The sequence below is a fragment of the Acipenser ruthenus genome, chromosome 1, assembly GCF_902713425.1.
Source record: "Acipenser ruthenus chromosome 1, fAciRut3.2 maternal haplotype, whole genome shotgun sequence".
NCBI classification, from domain to species: domain Eukaryota; kingdom Metazoa; phylum Chordata; class Actinopteri; order Acipenseriformes; family Acipenseridae; genus Acipenser; species Acipenser ruthenus.
Window position 1 is genome coordinate 50,220,751 of NC_081189.1, and position 25,009 is coordinate 50,245,759.

The window sequence follows — 25,009 nt, forward strand, 5'->3', positions numbered from 1 at the left end:
AATGTTATTGAAGAGCTTTCAAGTTTAAGGATGAACAACACAACCACAGGAAATGACTAACTTCAAGAAGCCATGGAAAGTGAAGAATTACCTTGGAAGAAACTAACTGGGATCGTGCACCAGAAGTACCAATTTTGTTACACTGGAGTCTACATCAATTTTATGTGGTAAAGTTGCAGAATTAGAACACGTAATGAACATTGTTATCAAGTGTGCCAAGTGTCCAGACAGAAGTCATGAAAAGGTACATTCATAGTGGTACTGTTTACTATTTAGCATTTTCACAGCTTGCCAGTATCTCTTTTTCAGTGCTGTTAAAAGCATTCTATTTTGGAAAATAAGTTAAATATTGAGACTTAGCATTATATACTTCTGATATATATATATATATATATATATATATATATATATATATATATATATATATATATATATATATATATATATATATATATATAATAATTTTGGTCACCTCCAAAATTATTGGCACCCTTGATAAAGGTGAGCAAAAAAGGCTGTATAAAATAAACAACACAGGTAATGAGCTATATTTTATGGTCAATTATATGGGAAAACCATATTCGTTTATTCTAATACAATTGCTCAGAGAAAAAGTTTTTTATTAACAAGTAATAAAAAATGTTCTCAAAAAGATAGGTGTCAGAATTATTGGCACCCCTAAAGATTCTTATAAATAAAATCATATTGTGGCTTTCCATGGCTTCCTGTTTCACTGGGGTATAAAAATGAGGTAACACGCATATGAAATCCATTTGTCATCCATCACCATGGGAAAAGGCAAATAACTCACAAATGAAAAGAGACAAATGGTTGTTGACCTTCATAAATCAGGCAATGGGTACAAAACAATAGCTAAAAAACTAAATATACCACTTACCACTATTAGGGCAATAATTAAGAAGTTCAAAACCACTGGAACAGTGGTAAACTTGCCTGGTAGAGGATGCAAGTGTATTTTGCCCACACGCACAGTGAGGCAGATGGTTCGGGAGGCAAAGGGAAATCCAAGGGCCATAGTTGGAGAACTATTTTAGCCAAAAACCTAGTTGCCTCTGCCAGGGGGCTGAAACTTGGCCGCAAGTGGATCTTCCAGCAAGACAATGACTCCAAGCACACATCAAAATTCACAAAGAAATGGTTAATTGACCACAAAATCAACATGTTGCAATGGCCATCTCAGTCTCCAGACTTGAACTCCATTGAAAACCTGTGGTTTCAATTGAAGAGGGCAGTCCATAAGCACAGACCGAAGGATATCAAGGATCTGGAAAGATTCTGTATGGAGGAATGGTCTAAGATCCCTCCCAAGGTGTTCTCCAATCTCATTAAACATTATAGAAAAAGACTCAGTGCCGTTATCCTTGCAAGGGGAGGGTGCACAAAGTACTGAAAACAAGGGTGCCAATAATTGTGACACACCATTTTTTTTGGAAATAAATTTATAATTTGAGAAATGTGTAATTTTGGTTGATTCCATTGAATCATTAATAAAGTCAAATATATTCCACATGTTGGAAAATTACAATATAGCTCATTACTGGTATTATTTATTTTATACCGTCTTTTTTGCTCATCTTTATCAAGGGTGCCAATAATTTTGGAGGTGACTGTGTATATATATATATATATATACATATATATATATAGACACACACACAGTATATATTTTTTTAACTGTTTGAAATTTCCATTGAAAGTAAAATATTAGTATGACATTACATTTGTGATATTTTAAGTTTTTTTTTGTCAGTGTTCTAGGAAAGCTGCTTCTAGTTATATATGCCTATTTTTGTACTATAAAATACATTGTGATATGTTAGTTTATTGATTAAAACAATGCCTGCATACTTATTGATGAGTAGGAATCGTGAAGTGGCGGTCACTTGTTTTGTGTAAAGTAGTATATTTGAGTATATTAGGCCTACATACATACATACATAAATACATACATACATACCATTTCTATAGACATTTTCGAGTACATTACGATGTATAATTTTTTTTTTTTTTTTTTTAATGGTGTGGCTCACCAAGTGAACAGTCTTAACTTAAATGGCTCTTGCTGCCAGATGAATTTGACACCCGTGACCTAAACAATCAATGATCATTTCTGGACTTGTTCTGTTCAAACACATTTTCATAACCAAGTAATTCAGCAAGATGTATTTATTCCGCATTAGTGAATCAAACAAACAAATCTGCTGAATTGATTCACTAAACAGAATGAATCGAGTCAGTAAAAACGAATTTTCATGTTAGGAAAAGGTTTAAACAGCGCGCCTGTCAGTGGTTAAAGCCTGGTTTCCATACACACTAATACATTATCACTTTAATGTGTGCACTAAATTAACGCCCTTTAGTAAATACCATATGAATACAGCTCATCTCATTATTCTGAGCTGGGTGCTCATTTAAATACATCAGCATGCATTACCATAAAAATCACATATTCATTCTGATTACCATAGCGTGATGTACTAAATTTAGTGAGCGCCATAATATGCCAAGTATCACACGCGATAATGAATAAAATTGCAATAGTAAATACGGAAATCGTTAACATGCACACTAATTGAAATTATGGTGCACCATGTTTAGTGCCCTTTTGTAAATGAGGCCCTAACTCTTTGTTTGTCTTTGTGGAATTAATATAAGCAGATATGTTTCTAAATAAGATTAAATCTGTGGAAAAGCACATAGAAAACTGAAAACCATAAGGCACCCAGATTCAAAGTGTTGCGTACCATGTTAAATCTTTCAGTTTAGCCAAGACAGGTTATTCGAACAACAGAAAAACACAAACACTTGGTAATCCATATGTTGCAAATCTTAATCAGTCATTTATTTGTTGGCAAACAAGTTTCACTTTTACAACAAATATTAGTTAGGAGGTCATTCAACTTGGCAACCAAATTAAAACAAAGAAAAAAGCAATTGTAATATGTTCTGCTAAATGTTGTACCATGTGTAAATAAATACATTTCATGTTAAGAAAAAAAAACAAAACACTTCCAATCGTCTCTCAAAAACCCATATCATTTTTTAAGTAAAATATTTTCCAGTTTTATACTTTTTTTAAATTAATTTTTTAACCTCAAAATGCTTCATTATTTTCCTCACATGCATAGGCCCCATGAAGACCTCTCATCATCTAGAAGAGTACTAGCCTCTTGGAGGATAGCCTCCAGCCCACTGTACTCTATAGTACCTAAGCTACATTAGCTTAGTTTCCAAATTGTTTTTCCTTCATCTTTATTGGTGAAACATCATTTGCTTAAAACTACAGTGATGAAAATAAAACTAATGGTTTTGAAAATACGTGTGATTACATTGCTAGGAAATTATCTTCATAAAGTGTGTTCTTCAGTGTAAGGAAAAATAGCAAACAAACTATATATATATATATATATATATATATATATATATATATATATATATATATTGCTCCTACTGGTAGACTAAACCTGCAAGACCAGCACAACAGAAAGAAAACGCTCTAATCACTACATTTACAGAGACGCAAGTTTGGAGGAACAGAAGAAGCATACTATAATGTTCAATGCTAGTATCTGTACAATACATATAAATTGCTTGGAATTCTCCGTCATTAGTTGTTTTAATAACTGGAATTATTACAGCAAAAAACATAAATGATGCCCTCTAGCATATATGTTAGAGTTCCCTCATGGTTTGTTCAGACACATTGTTTTATTTAACCTACAGGATTGTCACAGCTAAAGATACTGTGAATACCAATCTGTATCCGTACTGAAAATACAGTATGGATACAGAAGAATAGAATTAACTAGTAGTGAACAGTTTATCATCCAAAAGGACATACAATTGCAAACTAGTGGTGGACAGTTTCTATGTCCCTTTGATAACAAAATGTCATTACAACGATATCCGAAGAATGCAATTTTTTTAGCCTGAATTGATTTAAGGGATTATTTTGTACTTAATGGAGATAAGCAGTATTGTCCCAGGCCATCCTACAAGTTTCAGAAAGTAGTCTGTCGGTACTTGAATGACATCAAAATTTAGGAGTGCACACAACATGTTTACCACTGCTCACACTGGATCAGAACAAGAAACCATGAGTTAGGATTTACCCTCTATAAGCTAGTGACCAAATGAGAAGGTTCTTTAGAACTTCCTTCTGGAGAAGCTCCATCTTTATTGGGCGGAACTATAAATCCATCACTGCTGCCTCGGCCGAGTTGGTAGTAAGTGTGTAGTTGGTGGACATGATTCCTGGAGCCAAGGTTTGGCATACTTTTACAATAAACATCATCAGCATCAACACTATTACTTGGGTGAGGTTCAATTTGGGTCTTAGTGCCATTGGCGTCTGTGACAGGTATGCCAGCCAGTGCTGGCATGCTGGTATAAAGAGAATCCCTATTGGGTGACTGCAGGTTTTCAGTATGCTCATTGGTTAGCAAGGGGAAAAAGCTCTCCCTGTTGTCTTGAGGGATCCGTCTCCGAGAGAAGTGATGGGGCTGATGGTTTTGTGTTGAATGAGCTCTTTGTGGTAGCAGAGGGGCATCAGACTCTTCCCGGATAAGCTCCAAACCCAAGGTTTCTTCATGGGTGAAAGAGGTGGCATCGTCTAAGACAATGGCGTCGTCTTCATTGACTCTGCCAACGCTGTTCACAAGCTTGTTCATTAGGTTCCTGTTCTGCTCACTAGAGCTCTCATGGTTGTTCAGGTAGGAGGGGATATAGTTTGAAGTGAGTTCCTTCAAAATCTTTTTTTCTAATGCAGTCTCATTGTGGTTGTAGCCACGGTCTATAATTCGGACACAGTCACTTATGTATTCTCCACTGGCTATACTGTAGCTGTTGCCATGGTTACCATTCAGTGGTAGAGTATCCATGACACTTGTATCCCTGGCATTGTTCAGTAGTCCCTCTGAAAGACAGGTTGTCAAGTTTATTTTTCAAGATGTTAATAAACCTGCTTTATTTGTACAACTTGTTTTTCTGAAGTGAAAAATATTAAAAGTATTAGTAAGTAGATGGATAGTTGATGGATTTACTCACATGACTGTACTATTTTATAGGATAACCAGTTTGCAACAAATGTTTGGTTTACACTTAAAGTGAATCTGCAATAACATGGTTATGCACGTAAACCAACACAAACTAATATTGCATGTAATTTTATAGAATCCAAACTACTATTATAAACAATTTTAATCAATTGTTGCAATCCCATAAAACAAACCATATGTTTCCTATGTAGAGTTAATAGGCTCATACACAGTAATATTAATTATATTTGACTAAACTGAGCAGTGGAATGCATTAGACAGGAGGGTAACAAGAATAAAATTGTACATTTACAAGACAACAAGTACTGTAATTAGTCATGCTATTGTATACTGTAGTATGTATACAGTTCTAATATGGGAGATTGTTTTAGTCTAACCAGCTAATACTTGTATATTAAATGCTAAGAGTTAGTGGTTACCAACTGTACAACTTACAGCTCTTCCATACCTACATATTCATGTTATATTTATTACTGCATCAATGCAAACACAAACTTGTTTCCTGTATGAAAATAAACACTAATCAAATGATGTATGTAAATACAATGGCAGTAATGGTATGACAGGACTTAGTTACTTGCATTACACATTTATTACAAGTCTTACTGAATTTTAGGTTGATCATCTACACTAATTATAATCAAGATCTGTTTTATAAAGTGTATATATATATATATATATATATATATATATATATATATATATATATATATATATATATATATATATATATATACACAGTCTATAGAAAGTCTACACCCCCTTGAACTTTATTCACATTTTGTTGGGTCAGTGCCTCAGGCTTTCATGCATTTTAAATTAGGATATTTTTACACTTATCTACACACCATACTCCACACTGTTAAGGGGAAAAAAGTTTTTATTGAGAAAAAAATTATATATTAAAAATACAAAACTGAAAGATCATAATTGGATAAGTCTCCACCCCCCTGTGTAGCTTTGGCTGTGTGCTTTGGGTCGTTGTCATGCTGAAAGATGAACTTCCATCCTAGTTTCAGCTTTCTTGCAGAGGGCAGCATGTTTTCCTCAAGGACATCTCTGTACTTTGCTCCATTCATTTTCCCTTCTATCCTGACACGTGCCCCAGTCCCTGCCGATGAGGAACATCCCCATAACATGATGCTGCCACCAGCATGCTTCACAGTAGGGATGGTGTTCTTTGGGTGATGCGCTGTGTTGGGTTTGCGCAAAACATAACGCTTTGCATTTAGGCCAAAAAGTTCCATTTTAGTTTAGTCAGACCACAAAACTTTTTGCCACATGGCTACAGAATCTCCTGTCAATTTAACACAGGTGGAGGCCACTTAACTTGGTGTGAGATTTTGTAGGCGATTGGTTACACCTGAGTTAATTTAGGATTGCTATTACAAGGGGGGTGGACACTTATCCAACCAAGCTATTTCAGTTTTGATTTTTAATTAATTTTCTACAAATTTCTACAATATATTTTTGGGGTAGGATGTGTAGATAAATGAAAAAAAAAACTATTTTAATGCATTTTAATTCCATGCTATAAGGCAACAAAAGGTGAAAATTTTGAAAGGGAGTGTAGACTTATATAAGCACTGTATAATTACATATATACTGAGCATCAAAAGAAACTTATCACTTATATTTGGATAAAATACACTAGATATGATCGCAAAATGACAAACTCTGTTTTAGTGCCGGTTCAGTGACTTTTTATTGTGCTGATTAACAATAGACATCACAAAGATGCTGCAAAATGATCTGTCGATCTTGGGCAGGTGTTGTGACTCTTGGGTCCGGACCAAATCAAAACTTTGACAACCCGCTAATCACACTTAACAAAACTGTACTTAATAGCGTTTTCTTTTTATGAGTAGAAGATATAAGATACAAAAAAAGAAAATGCTATTAAGTACAGTTTTGTGCGATTAGCGGGTTGTCAAAGTTTTGATTTGGTCTGGGCCTTGGTCTCCCAGTTCGTGTCCTGTCATTGACAGACTGTGTCTGGTCATACCCTCTCACCAGGTTTGAAGTTGCTGGCTGTGAGTACCCAAGATGGCGAGCCACAGTATGCTGCCCTAGTCCAGCCTCCAACATACCGATTGCACGAAGACGCTGCTCTCTTGACAGACATGGCATATTGTTTTTTTTCTGTGATTTTCTTTATTGCTCGCAATTCAACAGCTGAAATCACTCCATATCCAGTGTCCAATCAACTGTCTCACTAATTAGATGATTAAGTGCATATGCTTCAGTCATAGTCACTCAAGCGTGTCATGGTCAAGGATGAATGATCGAGTGATTAAAAATAAACCAAAAACATTGTGTCAATGGCCATCATTTATATACCTTATTTTTCTCAAAAATAAATGTGTTATAATAGTGACAAGTTTCTTTTGATATATATATATATATATATATATATATACTGTATATATACTGTATATATACTGTATATATATGTGTGTGTATATCTTTCTCTCTCTCTCTCTCTATATATATATTATACACACACACACATATAATATATATAGATAGATAGATAGATAGATAGATACACACACATATATATAGATAGATAGATAGATACACACACACATTGAACTAAATGAATGCACAGATAAGACTCAAAATATTATAACACAAAACGTACAAATAAACGTTAAAAAAAATAAGCATAAGAGAAATGGAGACAGTGGGTTAGTGTATATGCATATAAATAAATGTGTAAAACATATATTAACTTAGTTGATGGATTAATATTTTGTTTCCTATTTGTTTTTCCCCTTTATCAGCTCAGACGAAGTAAACTGAGATCAATTACATTTGATATGCAATGTTTAGTTTTACTCCAATACTTGTCTCTCTGTAGGGCTCTAACGACAGCATGAAGAAAAGGAAAGAAAAACACAAGTAAGCTTACAGTGACATATAGAAGGAACATGAATAAAATCAAAGATTGATGATGTGCATACAAGGATCAGATTACTTCACTACAAAACAATTGTTTCCTTTCCCTGGATCAGTTAAAAATGTCATTTTTCTATACATGCAAAACGAAATCTGGCAGTCCCTTGAAAAGCCACAACAAATCCTTTCAAATACTTGTTTATTCCTTCTGTATACTATAACATGCTATAAAACGTGATGTATGTGAATGGAAATACAACAATAAAACAGACAGTCAGAAGTACTAAGCTTATTTATAAAATAAAAAAATAAAACACTTTCAACACTGTTCACTTGCTGGTTATATCATCATGCCAGTGAATACTGGAAAATTGGTAATTCCATACATTATTGTGGTGGGTATAAAAGACAGTAATGTTATTTTTTTTCTTTAATTATTTGCAGCATGTAGGCTGAGCGTTTAACTTTGGAGATGAGGTCACATGTTTTAGCCAATAACATGGTGATGGTCATTGACAAATATAATGAATCTAACCAGTGGTTTAGGTGTGCAATGATATATTCTAGCCTGTGTTTTAATTTGACCCCCTCCCCCATCGTAATTATGACAGCCATACCTGACATAATAAAATGATAATTAAGATGTTAAATCCATTGTCCTGTCATTATTAGCATTAGCAGCATTATCACTACTTTCCTTATCTTTGTCAAAGATCCTTGTTATTTACTTTAATTGAAGATATGCATATTTTTCAAGATCCACTCTGTAGCCTTTGAAGGTTTAGGCTGTTCTTTCTTTAACCTTTTTACAGTATTCCTGTATCAAGACTCTCTCATGGCCTACCTGGGACCATGGGTGGGAGGCTGTTTAGATACACCATATAAATGTACTGTTACCACTAGAAGTGATATGATCTGATTGTTTTTTTTTTTTTACTGGAGATTGCTCAATGAATTTGTTAAACTACTTTTAGATGTCAAACTCAATTACCCAAGGCTGTCTGCTATTTGATTTGTGGGCTTGAAACTAGGCTTCTACCAGCTTTCCTGAGGACTGGTCAGTTTTTAACTTCTCCCATTTGAATTTATGTGATACTGAAGGTTTAAGAGGGAGCTAGACAAAATAATAATCAACCTTGTTAGCTGTATAAAACTGCCCTGGGAGGCTGATTCATCTCAGTGTTACAGAACAGTTTGCCTTATATTAACTGTAAGGTTCTTGATTAGGACTGTTTTAATTATGTTTTAAAAAATATTTTGTGGATATTTATATATTTGTAGTAGCCTACTATAACTACCAGTATATATTGTAGCTGATCAGAGATATCTCAGAGTACTCATGGCATCAGTGCATGTATTGTAGTTCTTGTTACTACCTAGCTGCAGGTAAATAGTATCATCTTCCACATCTTCCAAACTAAGATGGACAGCAGAATGTATTTTTGACTATTGATACAAAATCTCAAACTGTAAATAATCACCAAACATAATGAATTAATATAAAACTAAAATTACAAAACCAAATGCATAATTATGTATTGCATTTGTTTTGTGTTGTGATTTTTTTCACCTGTAATTTAAGCACTGATAAAACAGTACAACAATGAAAAAACAATAATATATACAGTGCCTTGCAAAAATATTCAGACCCCTGACCAATTCTCTCATATTACTGAATTACAAATGGTACATTGAAATTTCGTTCTGTTTGATATTTTATTTTAAAACACTGAAACTCAAAATCAATTATTGTAACACTTGGATATTATTTTGTACCCTTTCCCTAATCTATGCATTTGTATTACTTTATCTCTAACTTCTGTAGAATGCTCTTTGGTCTTCATTTTCCTTCAGATTCACAGCCTGACCAATGATTCTTCAACAGTGGGTTTTTTATCCAGAAAATGTGACAGCAACTTTAATTGTTCACAGGTGGAGGCCAATGGTAACATAATTGTGTCCTCGTTAGGGCAATTTCTTTCATCGGTGTAAACTGGGAGCTTCCATAGCACAGGGGTTGAATACTTATGCAAGCAAGATATTTCAGTTTTTTATTTTTCTTAAAAATATTTCCCAACATAAAACCAATGTCACCTTACAATAACTGATTTTGAGTTTCAGTGTTTTAAAATAAAATATCAAACAGAACAGAATTTCAATGTACAATTTGTAATTCAGTAATATGAGAGAATTGGTCAGGGGTCTGAATACTTTTGCAAGGCACTGTATTTATCATGCACACCTAATGTCTTTCTACATATATTAAAGGATGTTTGTTGTAGTTTATTTAATAATGGTATTGTGCTCAGAGAGATCAGACTATAAAAGCATAAAGCATTATTTCCTGCAATTTGAGCCTTCATAATTCCTTAAAACTACAATTTTACTGAAGTAGATAGGAAAATTAAATAAAAAAATTATATAGTGCCGTGAAAAAGTATTTGCCCCCTGTCTGATTTTCTACATTTTTGCACATTTTTCACATTGTATTTGGTCAGATTTTTTTGTGGGTTGTAGTAGTATATAGAAGGAGTCTGAGAGAAAAAATGACACCAAAGTTTGGTGCTTCTTTCATTTGTTTGGTGTGCAAGGTAATCAAACATGCAATCTTCAGGTGTGAAAAACTTACTGCCCCCCTAGTTAACTCAACCCAATTGAAGTGATAATTAGGGTCAGCTGTTTGAGTACTTTGGTTAACAACCAGGCCTGATTTGGGCCAGCCCTGCCCAATATAAATCTGACTAACTTTGGCCCTTACCATCAGAGTGAAGTTGTCAGCACACAGGTTCTAGAGGCACATAATGCCACGAACAAAAGAAATTCCTGAAGACCTCTGGAAAAAGTTGTTGATGCCTATCAGTCTGGAAAGGGTTACAAAGCCATTTCTAAGGCTCTGGGGCTCCACCGAACCACAGTCAGAGCCATATTGTCCAAATGGAGAAAGTTTGGGACAGTAGTGAATCTTAGAGAAAACAACGCCGAATCAATATGGGTCAGAATAATGGACAAAAATTCAAAGGGCATAATAATAGAAGCATGCTATAGACCGCCAAATTCAGATGCCGAGCAAAATAATCTGTTATACAATGACATTAGAAATGCGTGTAGAAAAGGAGAAGCCATAATAATGGGGGAATTCAACTTCCCCCATATAAAATGGGAAAACCCAGTGGGGAGCACGACAGACGAAACTGAAATGGTGGAAATGACAAATGACTGCTTCCTAACGCAATTTGTCAAGGCACCGACTAGAGGGGAGGCATGCCTTGATTTAGTCTTTTCAAATAATGAAGACAGAATAACTAAAACAGAGGTCAGAGAGCCATTGGCAAACTCAGACCACAACATGGTCTCATTTGAAGTGTTTTTTAAAACCCCAAAAGTAATGACTAAAGCTAAGGTTTACAATTTTAGAAAAGCAAACTATGAAGGTATGAAACAGAGACTAACAGAAGTAGATTGGAGTAAAATAGAGAAAACATCCACAGAAAAAGGATGACTGTTTTTTAAAAATGTAGTACTAGAGGCGCAAAACAATTACATCCCAAAAGTAGACAAATCTAAATCTAAAACAAAATGACCAAAATGGTTTAATAGATCAATTAAATAAGCATTTAAAAGGAACCAAAAACAAAAAGTACACAGAAAGAGTACTTAGAACTGCAAACACAAGTCAAAAATGAAGAGATAGAAATCAATATTGCTAAGGGGGCTAAAACCAATTCCAAAATGTTTTTCCAATATTATAACAGCTAGAGAACATTCAAAGAGGAGGTTAAATGTCTAAGAGACACACATGGCAAAATCATAGATGAAGAAAAAAAAATAGCAAATATATTAAATGATTACTTTTCACAGGTTTTTACAAAGGAGGACACGGACAACATGCCCCACATGTCAACCTGTTCCTATCCAGTTTTAAATAACTTTAGCATAACAGAGGCAGAAGTGTTAAAGTGACTAGGAGCTCTTAAAATAAACAAATCCCCTTGGCCGGATGAGATCCTCCGAATAGTACTCAAAGAAATGAAAGAAGTTATTTACAAACCGCTATCCAAGATCATGCAACAGTCTCTTGACACAGGGGTTGTACCAACAGACTGGAAAATTGCAAATGTAATAGCGATCCACAAAAAGGGAGACAAAACCGAACCAGGTAACTACAGACCAATAAGCCTGACTTCTATTATATGTAAACTTATGGAAACTATAATAAAAGATCCAAAATGGAAAATTACCTATATGGGAACAATATCCTGGGAGACAGTCAGCATGGTTTTAGGAAAGGGAGATTGTGTCTAACTAACCTGCTTGATTTTTTTGAGGCTGCAACATCGACAATTGATAATTGCAAAGCATACAACATGGTTTATTTAGATTTCCAGAAAGCATTTGACAAAGTCCCGCATAAAAGATTAATTCTCAAACTGATTGCAGTAGGGATTCAAGGAAATGCATGCAAATGGATTAGGGTGTGGTTAACGTAATAAACAGAAAGTACTGATTAGAGGAGAAACTTCAAAATGGAGCGAGGTAACCATGAAGTACCACAGGGATCAGTATTAGGTCCTCTGCTATTCCTAATCTACATTAATGATTTAGATTCTGGTATAGTAAGCAAACTTGTTAAATTTGCAGATGACACAAAAATAGGAGGAGTGGCAAACACTGTTCCAGCAGCAAAGGTCATTCAAAATGATCTAGACAGCATTCAGAATTGGGCAGACACATGGCAAATGAAATTTAATAGAGAAAAGTGTAAAGTATTGCACGCAGGCAATAAAAATGTGCATTATGAATATCATATGGGAGATAGTGAAATTGAAGAAGGGAACTATGAAAGAGACCTAGGAGTTTATGTTGACTCAGAAATGTCTTCATCTAGACAATGTGGGGAAGCTATAAAAAAGGCCAACAAGATGCTCGGATATATTGTGAGAAGTGTTGAATTTAAATCAAGGGAAGTAATGTTAAAACTTTACAATGCATTAGTAAGACCTCACCTAGAATATTGTGTTCAGTTCTGGTCACCTCGTTACACAAAGGATATTGCTGCTCTAGAAAGAGTGCAAAGAAGAGCAACCAGAATTATCCCAGGTTTAAAAGGCATGTCGTATGTGTGGCACATAGAAAGTAAGTTGTGTAGAAACAAAATAGAATTGCCAGGAAAATAGGTACCCCTTAAAAAATATAAAACAACTAAACAATAATATAATTGCGATGGTGGCACCCCGTCAGTAGGTGGCGCTCTAAGGCTCACTGGCAGCCGTATCATAGACTATTGTTGTTAGAAAACTCAATGGTGATTTAATGAAGACAGGCTGCTGTATTGTGTAAAGTTCAACCGAACTTTTATTATTATTTTGCAGAGGCCAACAAGTGGAAGCAAAATAAATATGTTGCACCTGAATTGAAGTTGATTCTCATTCTGTACGTTTAACATATTTTGGCGAGCCAGCCAGGAGAATTGATTTACTTGAAGAAAAGTAAATTAAACAAATCAAGAATCTTTAACTGAGACGTGACCAAAAAAAAAAAAAAAGAAAAAAAAAATCTGCTTTTCAACACTGAACAGTCTCTAACTATAGACATGGATCTAGAGCAGTGGCAGGATAAGGCAAGTGCAGTTTTAGTTAAACTACAAAAAGAGCAACTTCTCCAAATGTGTAGATATACTAAATGCATTGGCCCAGATGAGGAAGAAGCAGAAAGAAAGAGCAGACGGATTTTAATCCAAATGATTGAAAAAGTGATTGATGAGGTTGCAGAAGGTGAAGAGGAAGCACAAGCATGTGAGTTTGTGAAAGACCTTCTAACATTTATGGAGGGGATCACAAAGGAAGATGTTTCGGGAAAGACAGACCAAGAGCAGAAGCAGTTTGAAGAACTGAAGCAACAGTATGTTGCAATGCAAAAAGAACAAGAGAAAGCTAGAGAAATTATGGAGAAACAGATGCAAATTTTGAGTGAGAAACTGGAGAAAAATAAAGATCTACAATCAGAAGAGCGAGCACCAACACTCACGGCTGTGAAAACACCTGAAGTAATGATCAAGAGGGAGTTCAGAATATGGGGGCAGATTGGAGAAGGGGGGCAAAAGGAAACGCTGTCCTATACTAATCTGCTACACCAAATAAATGGAGGATTGCAAAAGGGCTAATCTGAGTTGGAGATTGTGGAAGCTGTTATAAGAGCAATAAATCCAGGATTGGCTTTGAGAAGTATGCTTGAAGGAAAAAGGTCACTGACTGTTTCTAAATTGAAAATAATCTTAAAAGGACATTACAAAGAAGAAAGCATGTCTGACTTGTACCACCAACTAGTGAACATTACACAGGAACCAAGGGAATCAGCCCAAAGTTTCCTCTTCAGAGCTATAGAACTGAAAGACCGCCTGCTGTTGGCCTCAGCAGATGGGGAAATCGAAGAACAATACGACGCTGACCTGATACAACGCTGAAGTTTTACATGAAGACCTTCTTGGAAATGCAGACCATTACTGATGAGACGTTAATTGAAAAGTTAAATGCAGCTACATGTCTGGAAGATGAAAGACAACAAAAGTGGAAGAAAAATTCAAATGCTAAAATGGTACGAACAAACGAACTTCAAACAGAAGTAAAAGTAAATACTAATGTAGTTCTCCAGGATGAAGCTGATAAGCAAACCACTAACAAGCAGGCCAATGTTGCTACTTCTCGAGACGTGAAGATGAGAAACAGGAGTGCAAAAGAGAAAAGAGAAGAGGCAGAGACCAAAGATATTGTTCAAGAATTAAAGACCGAGATGGAAGAGATGCGAAAAATGTTGGTGGCCTCCGTGGAAAATCGTTATCAACAACCGCCATGGCAGAAACCTGGGAGAAGACGACAAAGAGGTTGTAGAGCATGCTTGGAGAGTGGAGCTGGTGACTCGTGCAGCCATTGCTACAAATGTGGTCAGTCAGGACACTATGCGTGGGGATGCCGTGCTCCAACTCGGATGCAGGGAAACGAGGACGGGCTGCTGTAGAGGGACAATCAGCAATCCACCAGCCAATGTCCCATCAAAAATTCAGTTATGTGAGGCAACAAGGAACACTAGAAAGACCCGAAGTACAGCAATCAAGCCCACCCTGTGATCAATCAACCGATAGACGTTTCAGCCTTTCCAAAGTCAGTTACCTTGCACCAAAGAACCAAGCAAAATTATTGGACTTGATAGGGAAGAAGTGCTTAGTGCATTGTGTCTTGGACAATGTACCCACTGTAGCTCTATGGGACACAGGAGCTCAAGCTAGCTTAATTAACGATGGTTGGAGAAAGAAGTACCTTCCCCGTACACGAGTAAGAGCAATTGAAGAACTGATTGGGCCAGGGACGGTGAGTGGTTTTGCTGTAAACCAAACAGAGATCCCTTTTTGTGGATGGATCGAGGTGGGATTCCAGTTGAAGCCAGTGAAGAACTCAGGAAACCGCCTGCGTGTCCCTATGCTGGTCTCCCCAGACCCTGGAGTGGCAGAAGAGCCTATTATAGGATATAATGTTATAGAGGAGGTGATAAAGCAGCGCACTGGAGCAGAAGAGCTAGCCTTGACAAATGAAGTTGTTAACATGCTGAGCATCGCTTCTCTCTGAAGCCTGCACGAGCTAAAACACTAGTTCAAGTGCTAAGAAATGAAAGTGTGGAGGACATGGACAAAGCAGTAAAGATAGGCAAAGTAAGTGTGAACCTTCCACCAAATCAACTTAGTACAGTTCAGTGCCGCACCCATGTAGGACTGACAGATGAAGATAAAGTAATGCTTTTCGTCCCAGATGAGAGACTCCACTGGCCTGAAGGTTTAAGCATTTCTGAAGTACTAGTCACCCTGCAGAAAGGAAAGTCATCACGAACGCTAATTCCCATTGCAAACAACACCAAACACAATATTATCCTAGACAGGAGGATGTAATTAGCCATCTACAGCCAGTGAAAGGGTTTTACCCTGCAACTGTCAATGCAGCTGAAAGCAAACCCACACGACAGGGTGAAGGGAAACTAAAGTCACAGATTCAATGCAGCTTTTGGGAAAATACTGAGAGGCAAGTTGAACAGGCCCTGGAAGAAAAAGAATTAGAAGCAAATGGAAAGTGGGACCCACCGGTGAAGTTGGATCACCTGAGTGAAGAACAACAGGCAGTAGTGAGACATATATTGAGGGAAGAATGTCACGCTTTTGCACGGGATGAATACGATATAGGGTGTATCCCATCCCTAAAAATGCACATCACTCTGAAGGGTCCAACGCCTGTGCAGAGGACGTATATGTCCATACCAAAACCACTGCACCAAGAGGTGAAGCAGTATTTGCAAGACCTCTTGAATCGTGGCTGGATCAGGAAATCAATGTCTCAATATTCTTCGCCTGTGGTTTGGGTCAGGAAGAAAGATGGGGGCCTATGACTCTGCTGCGACTATAGGGAGTTAAACCAGAAGTCTGTTCCTGATAGACACCCCATACCGAGGATACAAGACCTTGTAGATGGCCTGAGCAGGAGCTCTTGGTTTTCTGTTTTAGATCAAGGAAAGGCATACCACCAGGGGTTCCTGGATGAAGAGAGCTGTCCATTTACTGCCTTTGTTATGCCATGGGGCCTATATGAATGGACTTGGATCCCCTTTGGCCTCAGCTCAGCGTCAGCTGAATTCCAGCGGAACATGGAAGAGTGTTTGCAGGGATTGAGGGATGAAATCTGCCAGCCCTACCTTGATGACAACCTGGTACACAGTCATACTTTTGAAGATCATGTGAGGCACATCCAGATTGTCCTTCAGCGGTACCAACAACATGGTATCAAGCTGACAGCCAGGAAGTGTGAGATGTTTAAACGGAAGGTGCGATATCTGGGAAAGCTGGTATCAAAGGAGGGTTATACCATGGATCCGGCCGACATTGAACAAGTGCAGGCTTTGAAAGCCAAGAAACCGACAACTGTGAGGGAGCTGAGAGAGATATTAGGGTTCCTTTCCTTTTACCGTCCGTACATTCAGAATTTCTCTCGTCGTGCTAAACCCCTTTATGACCTCCTAGCAAAAGGACCAGTTAAAGAAACATCTGAAGAGTCTCAGCGAATTGAGGTGAGGGAGTCCGGCCACAGACGACGAGGAAGGCAAATGGAGAAGCAAGGTCAGTTGTCAAGTCGTATGCCCATTACGTAGACTGAAGATCACCAGAGAGTACTAGAAGAGTTAGTGGACTGTCTCACTAACCCGCCAGTTTAGGGTATCCTGACTTCAACCAGCCCTTTGTCTTGCATTGTGATGCCTCCCAGGATGGTTTAGGAGCAGTCCTATACCAGCGGCAAGAAGGACGAATGGTGGTGATCGCGTATGGATCGAGGACTCTGACACCTGCAGAGAAGAATTACCACTTGCATTCGGGAAAATTGGAGTTTCTCGCACTGAAGTGGGCCGTTTGTGAGAGGTTTCGGGATTATTTATACTATGTACCGTCTTTCACAGTATACACAGACAATAATCCCCTTACCTACATCCTGACCACCGCGAAGTTGAATGCCACAGGGCACCGCTGGGTGGCGGAGCTTGCTGATTTTAATTTCACAATCAAATACCGCCCAGGCCGAACCAACGGAGATGCAGATGGACTATCTCGGATGCCACTGGATATCGAAAACCTTGTTGCTCAGGTGGAGACAGTTGATGCTACTCTCCATGGAGTGTTAATGCAGCGTGAACAGATACCTACCTGGATTGGCTCCATAGCCCTTAATGCTATAGAAACACAGATTGACCATCATGCAAGTACAACAGTGCAGCCAATACCTCACCAGAACATAAGGAGAGCTCAAGAAAGAGATGAAGTGATCAGCCGTGCTCTACTGTATCTCTCCAGAGACCAGCAACCAAGCGAAGAAGAACGAAGGAAGGAACATGGAGATGTGATTGCTTTGCTGCGAGAATGGATCTTCCAACAGAATACCGACAGCTAATCTACAAAGAGCTGCACGAAGAGATGGGGCACCTAGGAGTTGAAAGAACCTTGAACCTTATCCAAGATCGATTTTATTGGCCCTGGATGCAACAAGATGTTGAGCATTATGTAACCAGGGTCTGTGAGTGTTTAAAAAGGAAGAAGCCCAATAGACCAACGAGAGCCCCACTGACAACGGTGAAGACAACTTACCCTTTCGAGATGGTCTCGATTGATTTTCTTCATCTGGAAACCTGTAAGCAGGGTTATGAGTATATACTCGTAATAATGGACCATTACACAAGATTTGCTCAAGCATATGCTACAAAGAACAAGTCAGCCAGAACCATAGCTGACAAAATCTTCGGTGACTTCGTCTTCAAATTCGGATTCCCAACAAGGTTTCACCACGACTTAGGAAGAGAGTTTAACAATCAGCTGTTATCCAGACTGAAAGAGCTAAGTGGGATCCAAGGTTCACACACTACACCTCACTATCCCCAAGGAAATGGGCAGGTGGAGAGGGTCAATAAAACTCTGTTGGCGATGTTGAGGACCTCAACAGAAGAAAAGAAGACAGACTGGAAAAATTCTCTGTCCAAAGTAGTGCACACTTACAATTGCACGAAACATGAGGCCACAGGATTCTCCCCATTCTTTTTACTGTTTGGAAGTTCAGTGAGACAGAACTTCAAGATGAACAACAGGAGCAGAGGACTTACCCAACAAGAGAGAGAAGAACACCAAAGACTCTTACTAATGAGATGCTGGGGAAACCTTCATTTGTGTGTAGAGACCCCTTAGTTAGGACAGTACAAACAAAGACACAGCTAAACCCAGGTTCTCCTTCTTTCTGGAGACCTTGGAGTGTAAGAGACAGCTAGTTATTAACGAACACAGAGACTCTGACGCTACTAGAGACTGATATGGAGAAGTAAGAGAACTTTGACATCACTGAACAAAGACGTTGATGAAAAAAACATTGTAAGAACACTTGTACTGATTGTGTATTAAGAACCTTTCCTAAAACTGTGGGTTGAGATAGGATAGGTAATGTTGGGACAACATTTAAAAAAGTCAGGGAGAGTGTGGCACATAGAAAGTAAGTTGTGTAGAAACAAAATAGAATTGCCAAGAAAATAGGTATCCCTTAAAAAAATAAAACAACTAAACAATAATATAATTGCGATGGTGGCACCCCGTCAGTAGGTGGCGCTCTAAGGCTCACTGGCAGCCGTATCATAGACTATTGTTGTTAGAAAACTCAATGGTGATTATATGAAGACAGGCTGCTGTATTGTGTAAAGTTCAACCAAACTTTTATTATTATTTTGCAGAGACCAACAAGTGGAAGCAAAATAAATATGTTGCACCTGAATTGAAGTTGATTCTCATTCTGTACGTGTAACATATGCAGACAGGCTAAAAGAATTGAATCTATTCAGTCTTGAACAAAGAAGACTACGCGGTGATCTGATTCAAACATTCAAAATCCTAAAAGGTATAGACAATGTCGACCCAGGGGACTTTTTTGACCTGAAAAAAGAAACAAGGACCAGGGGTCACAAATGGAGATTAGATAAAGGGGCATTCAGAACAGAAAATAGGAGGCACTTTTTTACACAGAGAATTGTGAGGGTCTGGAACCAACTTCCCAGTAATGTTGTTGAAGCTGACACCCTGGAATCCTTCAAGAAGCTGCTTGATGAGATTCTGGGATTAATAAGCTACCAACAACCAAACAAGCAAGATGGGCTGAATGGCCTCCTCTTGTTTGTAAACTTTCCTATGTTCTTATGTTCTTCCCAGGAGTGGCCGTTCTGCCAAAATCTCTCCAAGAGCAAGGCATAAAGTCGTCCAGGAAGTCACAAAGAACCCTAGAACAACATCCAGGGATCTGCAGGCCTCTCTCACCTCGGCTAAGGTCAGTGTTCTTGACTCCACCATCAGAAAGACACTGGGCAAAAATGGGATTCATGGCAGAGTAGCAAGGCGGAAACCATTGCTCACTAAGAAGAAAATGAATGCTCGTCTCAAGTTTGCCAAAAAGCACCTTGATGATCATCAAGAGTTCTGGAACAATGTTCTATGGACAGATGAGTCAAAAGTGGAACTTTTTGGCCTACATGGGCTCCGTTATGTCTGACGAAAACCAAACACTGCATTCCACAGTAAGAACCTCATACCAACGGTCAAGCATGGTGGTGGTAGTGTCATAGTTTGGGGATGCTTTGCTGCATCAGGACCTGGACGCCTTGCCATCATTGAAGGAACCATGAATTCTGCTCTCTATCAGAGAATTCTACAGGAGAATGTCAGGCCATCTGTCCGTGAGCTGAAGCTGAAGCGCAGCTGGGTCATGCAGCAAGACAATGATCCGAAACACACAAGCAAGTCTACATCAGAATGGTTGAAGAACAAGAAATTTAAAGTTTTGGAATAGCCTAGTCAAAGTCCAGACCTAAACCCCGTTGAGATGTTGTGGCAGGACCTGAAACGAGCAGTTCATGCTCGAAAACCCACAAATGTCACAGAGTTGAAGCAGTTCTGCATGGAGGAGTGGGCCAAAATTCCTCCACGGCGCTGTGAGAGACTAATCAATAACTACAGGAAGCGTTTGGTTGCAGTTATTGCTGCTAAAGGTGGCGTAACCAGTTATTGAATCTAAGGGGGCGATTACTTTTTGACACAGGGGCATTGGGTGTTTCATAACTTTCTTTAATAAATAAATTAAATATGTATCACATTTCTGTGTTATTTCTTCACTCAGGGTCCCTTTTATCTAATATTAGGTTTTGGTTGAAGATCTGATAACATTCAGTGTCAAAAATAAGCAAAAATGCAGAAAATCAGACAGGGGGCAAATACTTTTTCACGGCACTGTATAACTTGAATCATTCATTTCTTAAACTGCAGTCTGGGGGATCACTTACCGTACAGATGTTTGTACCAGAAAATAATGAATCATAAAAACGTATACACAAATGGACATAAACCACAAGACATAAGCTTTGGAAACAATAAAAAGCAGCAAAATATCAATAGACTGCAGATATATATGGTTCCCAAAAGGGAAAAATGTTTTCTCAGTAGGTATCAACTGTGATTTTTTACCTTAAAATTACAAATGTACATTGGAACCCATAATATACCACATCAAAAGCCTTAATGGGAGGTGGCTGCATGCGTTTGTAATCAGTATCTATATATACTATGTAATGGGAAACTATCCCTACTAATGAATTTAAGATAACAAACTCCAGCACACCTTGTGTGTTGTACAAGCTGACAGAAGGGTTGTTATAGACCGCCGATTCCCCAAGCAATGTGTTATAAGGATTGTTAGTGCCATGAGGACGAAGAAGAGCATTAGTTATAAGATGGTTAGCCATGGCTCCTGGAGCAGCCAGATAAAGACAGAGAAAAAAAAAAGCAAATGTAGTTATCGAAAACATTTATAATGATAACAATCAAACTTATTATTAGTAGGGCAGCAGTAAGCTCAACATACAGATATATATATATATATATATATATATATATATATATATATATATATATATATATAATGCTGTTTTTAATGCAATGTTAATTTAAATGTTTTTTGATTTAGAACAATTGTGATGCTTCCATCTAAACATTTCATAGCAAACCGTATACAAGACCAGTCAGAGGCTAAATAGACCAATGGCATAAAACATTGGGTTATTATCATAACCCTGATTCCCTGAAATAGAAATGTAACTGCAGAGTATCATGGTCACGTGGCTATTGCAAGTGGCAGAAAAGAGTCAGAAGTTGCGATTAAAATGCCAAAATTAAGCTTTTATTTAAGCCTCACATGAAAATTGGCAGTACAAAACACTAACAATTAACAAAACAAATCCACAACCTGTATTTAACAGATATATCATTTGCTGAGTACACAGCTCAGTCACACCAGCCTCACTGGAGTCTCAAATCTAGTCCCCAAAATGAGCTCTACACAGGTACTTACATCGTCCCTTATCACTAGCCCCTCCCCAGGACTAATCCACTACACCTTCATTAAAGTATTATTATTATTATTATTATTTATTTCTTAGCAGACGCCCTTATCCAGGGCGACTTACAATTGTTACAAGATATCACATTATTTTTACATACAATTACATAATTTTTTTTTTTACATACAATTACCCATTTATACAGTTGGGTTTTTACTGGAGCAATCTAGGTAAAGTACCTTGCTCAAGGGTACAGTAGCAGTGTCCCCCACCGGGGATTGAACCCATGACCCTCCGGTCAAGAGTCCAGAGCCCTAACCACTACTCCACACTGCTAAAGTATGGTTTTATAAATGTTACAGTATCTGCATTTAACAGATTCAGACTTATTCAAATGTTAGGATAATTTCCCTTTGTTTAAACATCATATACCCACTCTCACCAGTTAAGCCCACTATAGTTAAAACCCAGCTAAAAAATATATTCCCCCCCCCACCCCCCCACAGCCATTGACTATTATTAAGCGCACTCACAGCTATAATAAAGCCTGACGTCAAAGCGTGCGCTCCCCAAGATGGCTGCGCCCAGGGCTACACCAGCTTGCCGATATGTTTGCATTTATTCAAAACATGAAATGCCTTTAACACTAGAACGACCGAATATATACTCATACCTAGAAGCCCCGCAGCAGTCTTTCTGACGGCTGTATTTAAAACACTGTAAATAGTGTAACGAAAGGAGAAACAGTCGGATGTAATTAGTTTTTTTTTTTTATTGCGTACGTCACAAACATATATATATATTTATATATATATATATATATATATATATATATATATATATATATATATATATATATATATATATATATATGAACATTTATTTTGCAAATCAAAACAAGAAAATGTAAATAATAAACATCTGAACAGACATCGGTTTACAACATACCTATTTATAAAACTGAAACGATAGCAATACATTTTTAACTTTTCAACAGCAATCGGTTTATTATCAGATGAGCAAAAGCAACTGAACAACATAGATAAATAAACATAGAAAAAAACATTTTACAGAAGCGCACAGCACAAGAAGTTATAAAAAAAGTCTAATTTATTTTTCTTTTTTTCGACAAAAGGGTATTCCTTTACCTTGAGTCTAAGGTTGTTCACAGATAATGCGCTTCTCCACGTCGCCTTTCTGCACAGCAAACTGCTGTCCGAAGATTTTATTTTTATTGCACTTGCCAACCTGGCATTGGCTTCTCTTGCGGCTCTCAGCAGAGTTGCCAGCTTCAGCTGTGGGTATATGCTTGGCAGTCTCCCTCTGTTCCAAATGCTCCTTGCGAAGTTCCTGTGCTAACTGTAAAATATATTCTCTCCTTGGTAAATTTTTCTCCATGCATTCTTTGTAAAGTACCCAGGAGTTGATGGCTGCTAGATCCAATACATTGTAAAACACCTAAACAGACCACTGTCGGGAGCCAGCTTTCACAGAATACTTCCATGTCATCTGATCCAAAACATAAAACCCATATTTTGTTGCGTTGTAAAACTCCACGGTCTCTGGTATTTATTTTCACTAAATTGACTGACCAAAGCAGCACAGCTGGCAAGCAGGCGCCAGCCTTAAAAAGGCTGATTGAAAACAATAAACTGTCAGTCATTCACTCAGGCAGAGAGTAGAGACTAATCTTATTACAGCTAAACACATTGCGGACTGGTAAATAAAAATAAAGCAGAATACCGTTCTGTATAATCAAAATACAATTGTTTTTTGTGTGGCCGTCAATGTGACTGCTCCCGGGGCTTTTAGGTATAATGTAATATATCGCCTTTATTTCTGCACTCCCACGTGCCATGTGTGTGTTTATTTTATTTTAGAACGGGGTCTCCCCCTCCGCCCCTGTGTCTCATTTGTGTTATTTTGTATTTGTTTTATGATTTATGTATTTACATGTCGTTGAATCGCTGTATGTTTTGTTTTATTTAAAACGTGTTCTGGCAGAGGCAAGATTGGTGCTCGTCCTCTGCCAGGAATAATTAATAAACTTGTGCAGATTGTGGCCGAGGGGTAATAGAATAATTACTAGCCAGTTAAACCCCTCGGCCACGATATAAAAGCCTGCAGCTCTCTGCACTCAGTGGGGGTGTTAGGAGCGAGAGCGGAGAGAGCGAGAGGAGCGAGAGAGAAACGAAAGAGAAACGAAAGAGAAATGAAAGAGAAACGAAACAAAACTAAACAAAACTTTAAAAAAACCAAAGGATCAGTGAAGGCTATTGCCCAGCCTGATCGTGTTGTTTGTGTTCGAGAGTTTGTTTTTGTTTGAACTTTTATTTTGCTCTATGAGCACTGTGTTTTGTGTTTAAACCTTTTATTTTATTTTTGTATTATTTGAATAAACGACGTGCACAGCATCTTCTTTTTGAACTGCGGTACTACCTGGTGTCAATGTTTCCCTTCCTGCTTCTGACCTGACGTCACCGCACAGCCACCCTGTCAAACGTGGTGTCCTGCGTGGGATCACCAGCGCCTCCTGGACGCAAGCAGAAGAGGATACTACAGTTTCTTTTCATTTTTCGTTTTTTTTTTCTAATACGCGTGGAGTGAGAAGGAGAATGTGAAGAAAGAGGATGGGAGGAAAGAGGAAGAGCTACAAGAGGCAGCAGCAACAGCTGCCACCAGGGGACATAGGCCAAATCTACCTAGTAGATGAGTGGTGCCCTGATTGTGGGGAGTTTGGGCACACAGTGGCTATCTGCCCCACCCAAACAGAGGTGAGGAGAAGGAGGCAGAGAGGGAAGGCGTGGGAGAAGAGGAGTGGTGCACCCACTGCATGCGGTACGGGCATGAGGAGCACCACTGCCTGGAGGTCTTCTAGGACACAGACCTGGAGTGGGAGGAGCCTGAACGTCCTGCACCTGAGTGGGAGGAGCCCGAACATCCTGCGCCTGAGTGGGAGGAGCCCGAACATCCTGCGCCTGAGTGGGAGGAGCCTGAACATCCTGCGCCTGAGTGGGAGGAGCCCGAACGTCCTGAGCCTGAGAGGGAGGAGCCCGAACGTCCTGCGCCTGAGTGGGAGGAGCCCGAACGTC

The 25,009-nt window shown here is 38.2% G+C and overlaps 1 protein-coding gene across 13 annotated transcripts in view; it reads right to left on the reverse strand.

Annotated features, from left to right (window-relative positions):
- Positions 1-2,833: 2,833 nt before the first annotated feature.
- adgrl3.1 (adhesion G protein-coupled receptor L3.1) overlaps positions 2,834-25,009 on the reverse strand; it is a 450,501-nt gene continuing 428,325 nt past the window's right edge. For 6 of the 13 annotated variants that reach the window (XM_059026057.1, XM_059026051.1, XM_034035060.3 and 3 more), the window contains 2 exons: positions 21,200-21,328; positions 2,834-4,936 (listed from right to left, as the gene is read on the reverse strand). In XM_059026057.1, coding sequence (XP_058882040.1) covers positions 4,137-4,936; positions 21,200-21,328 — 929 coding nt within the window. In that variant the 3' untranslated portion in view covers positions 2,834-4,136. Of the gene's footprint in view, positions 4,937-7,893; positions 7,946-21,199; positions 21,329-25,009 lie in introns of all 13 variants that reach the window. The other 7 variants (XM_059026100.1, XM_059026092.1, XM_034035062.3 and 4 more) reach the window with 3 other exon arrangements.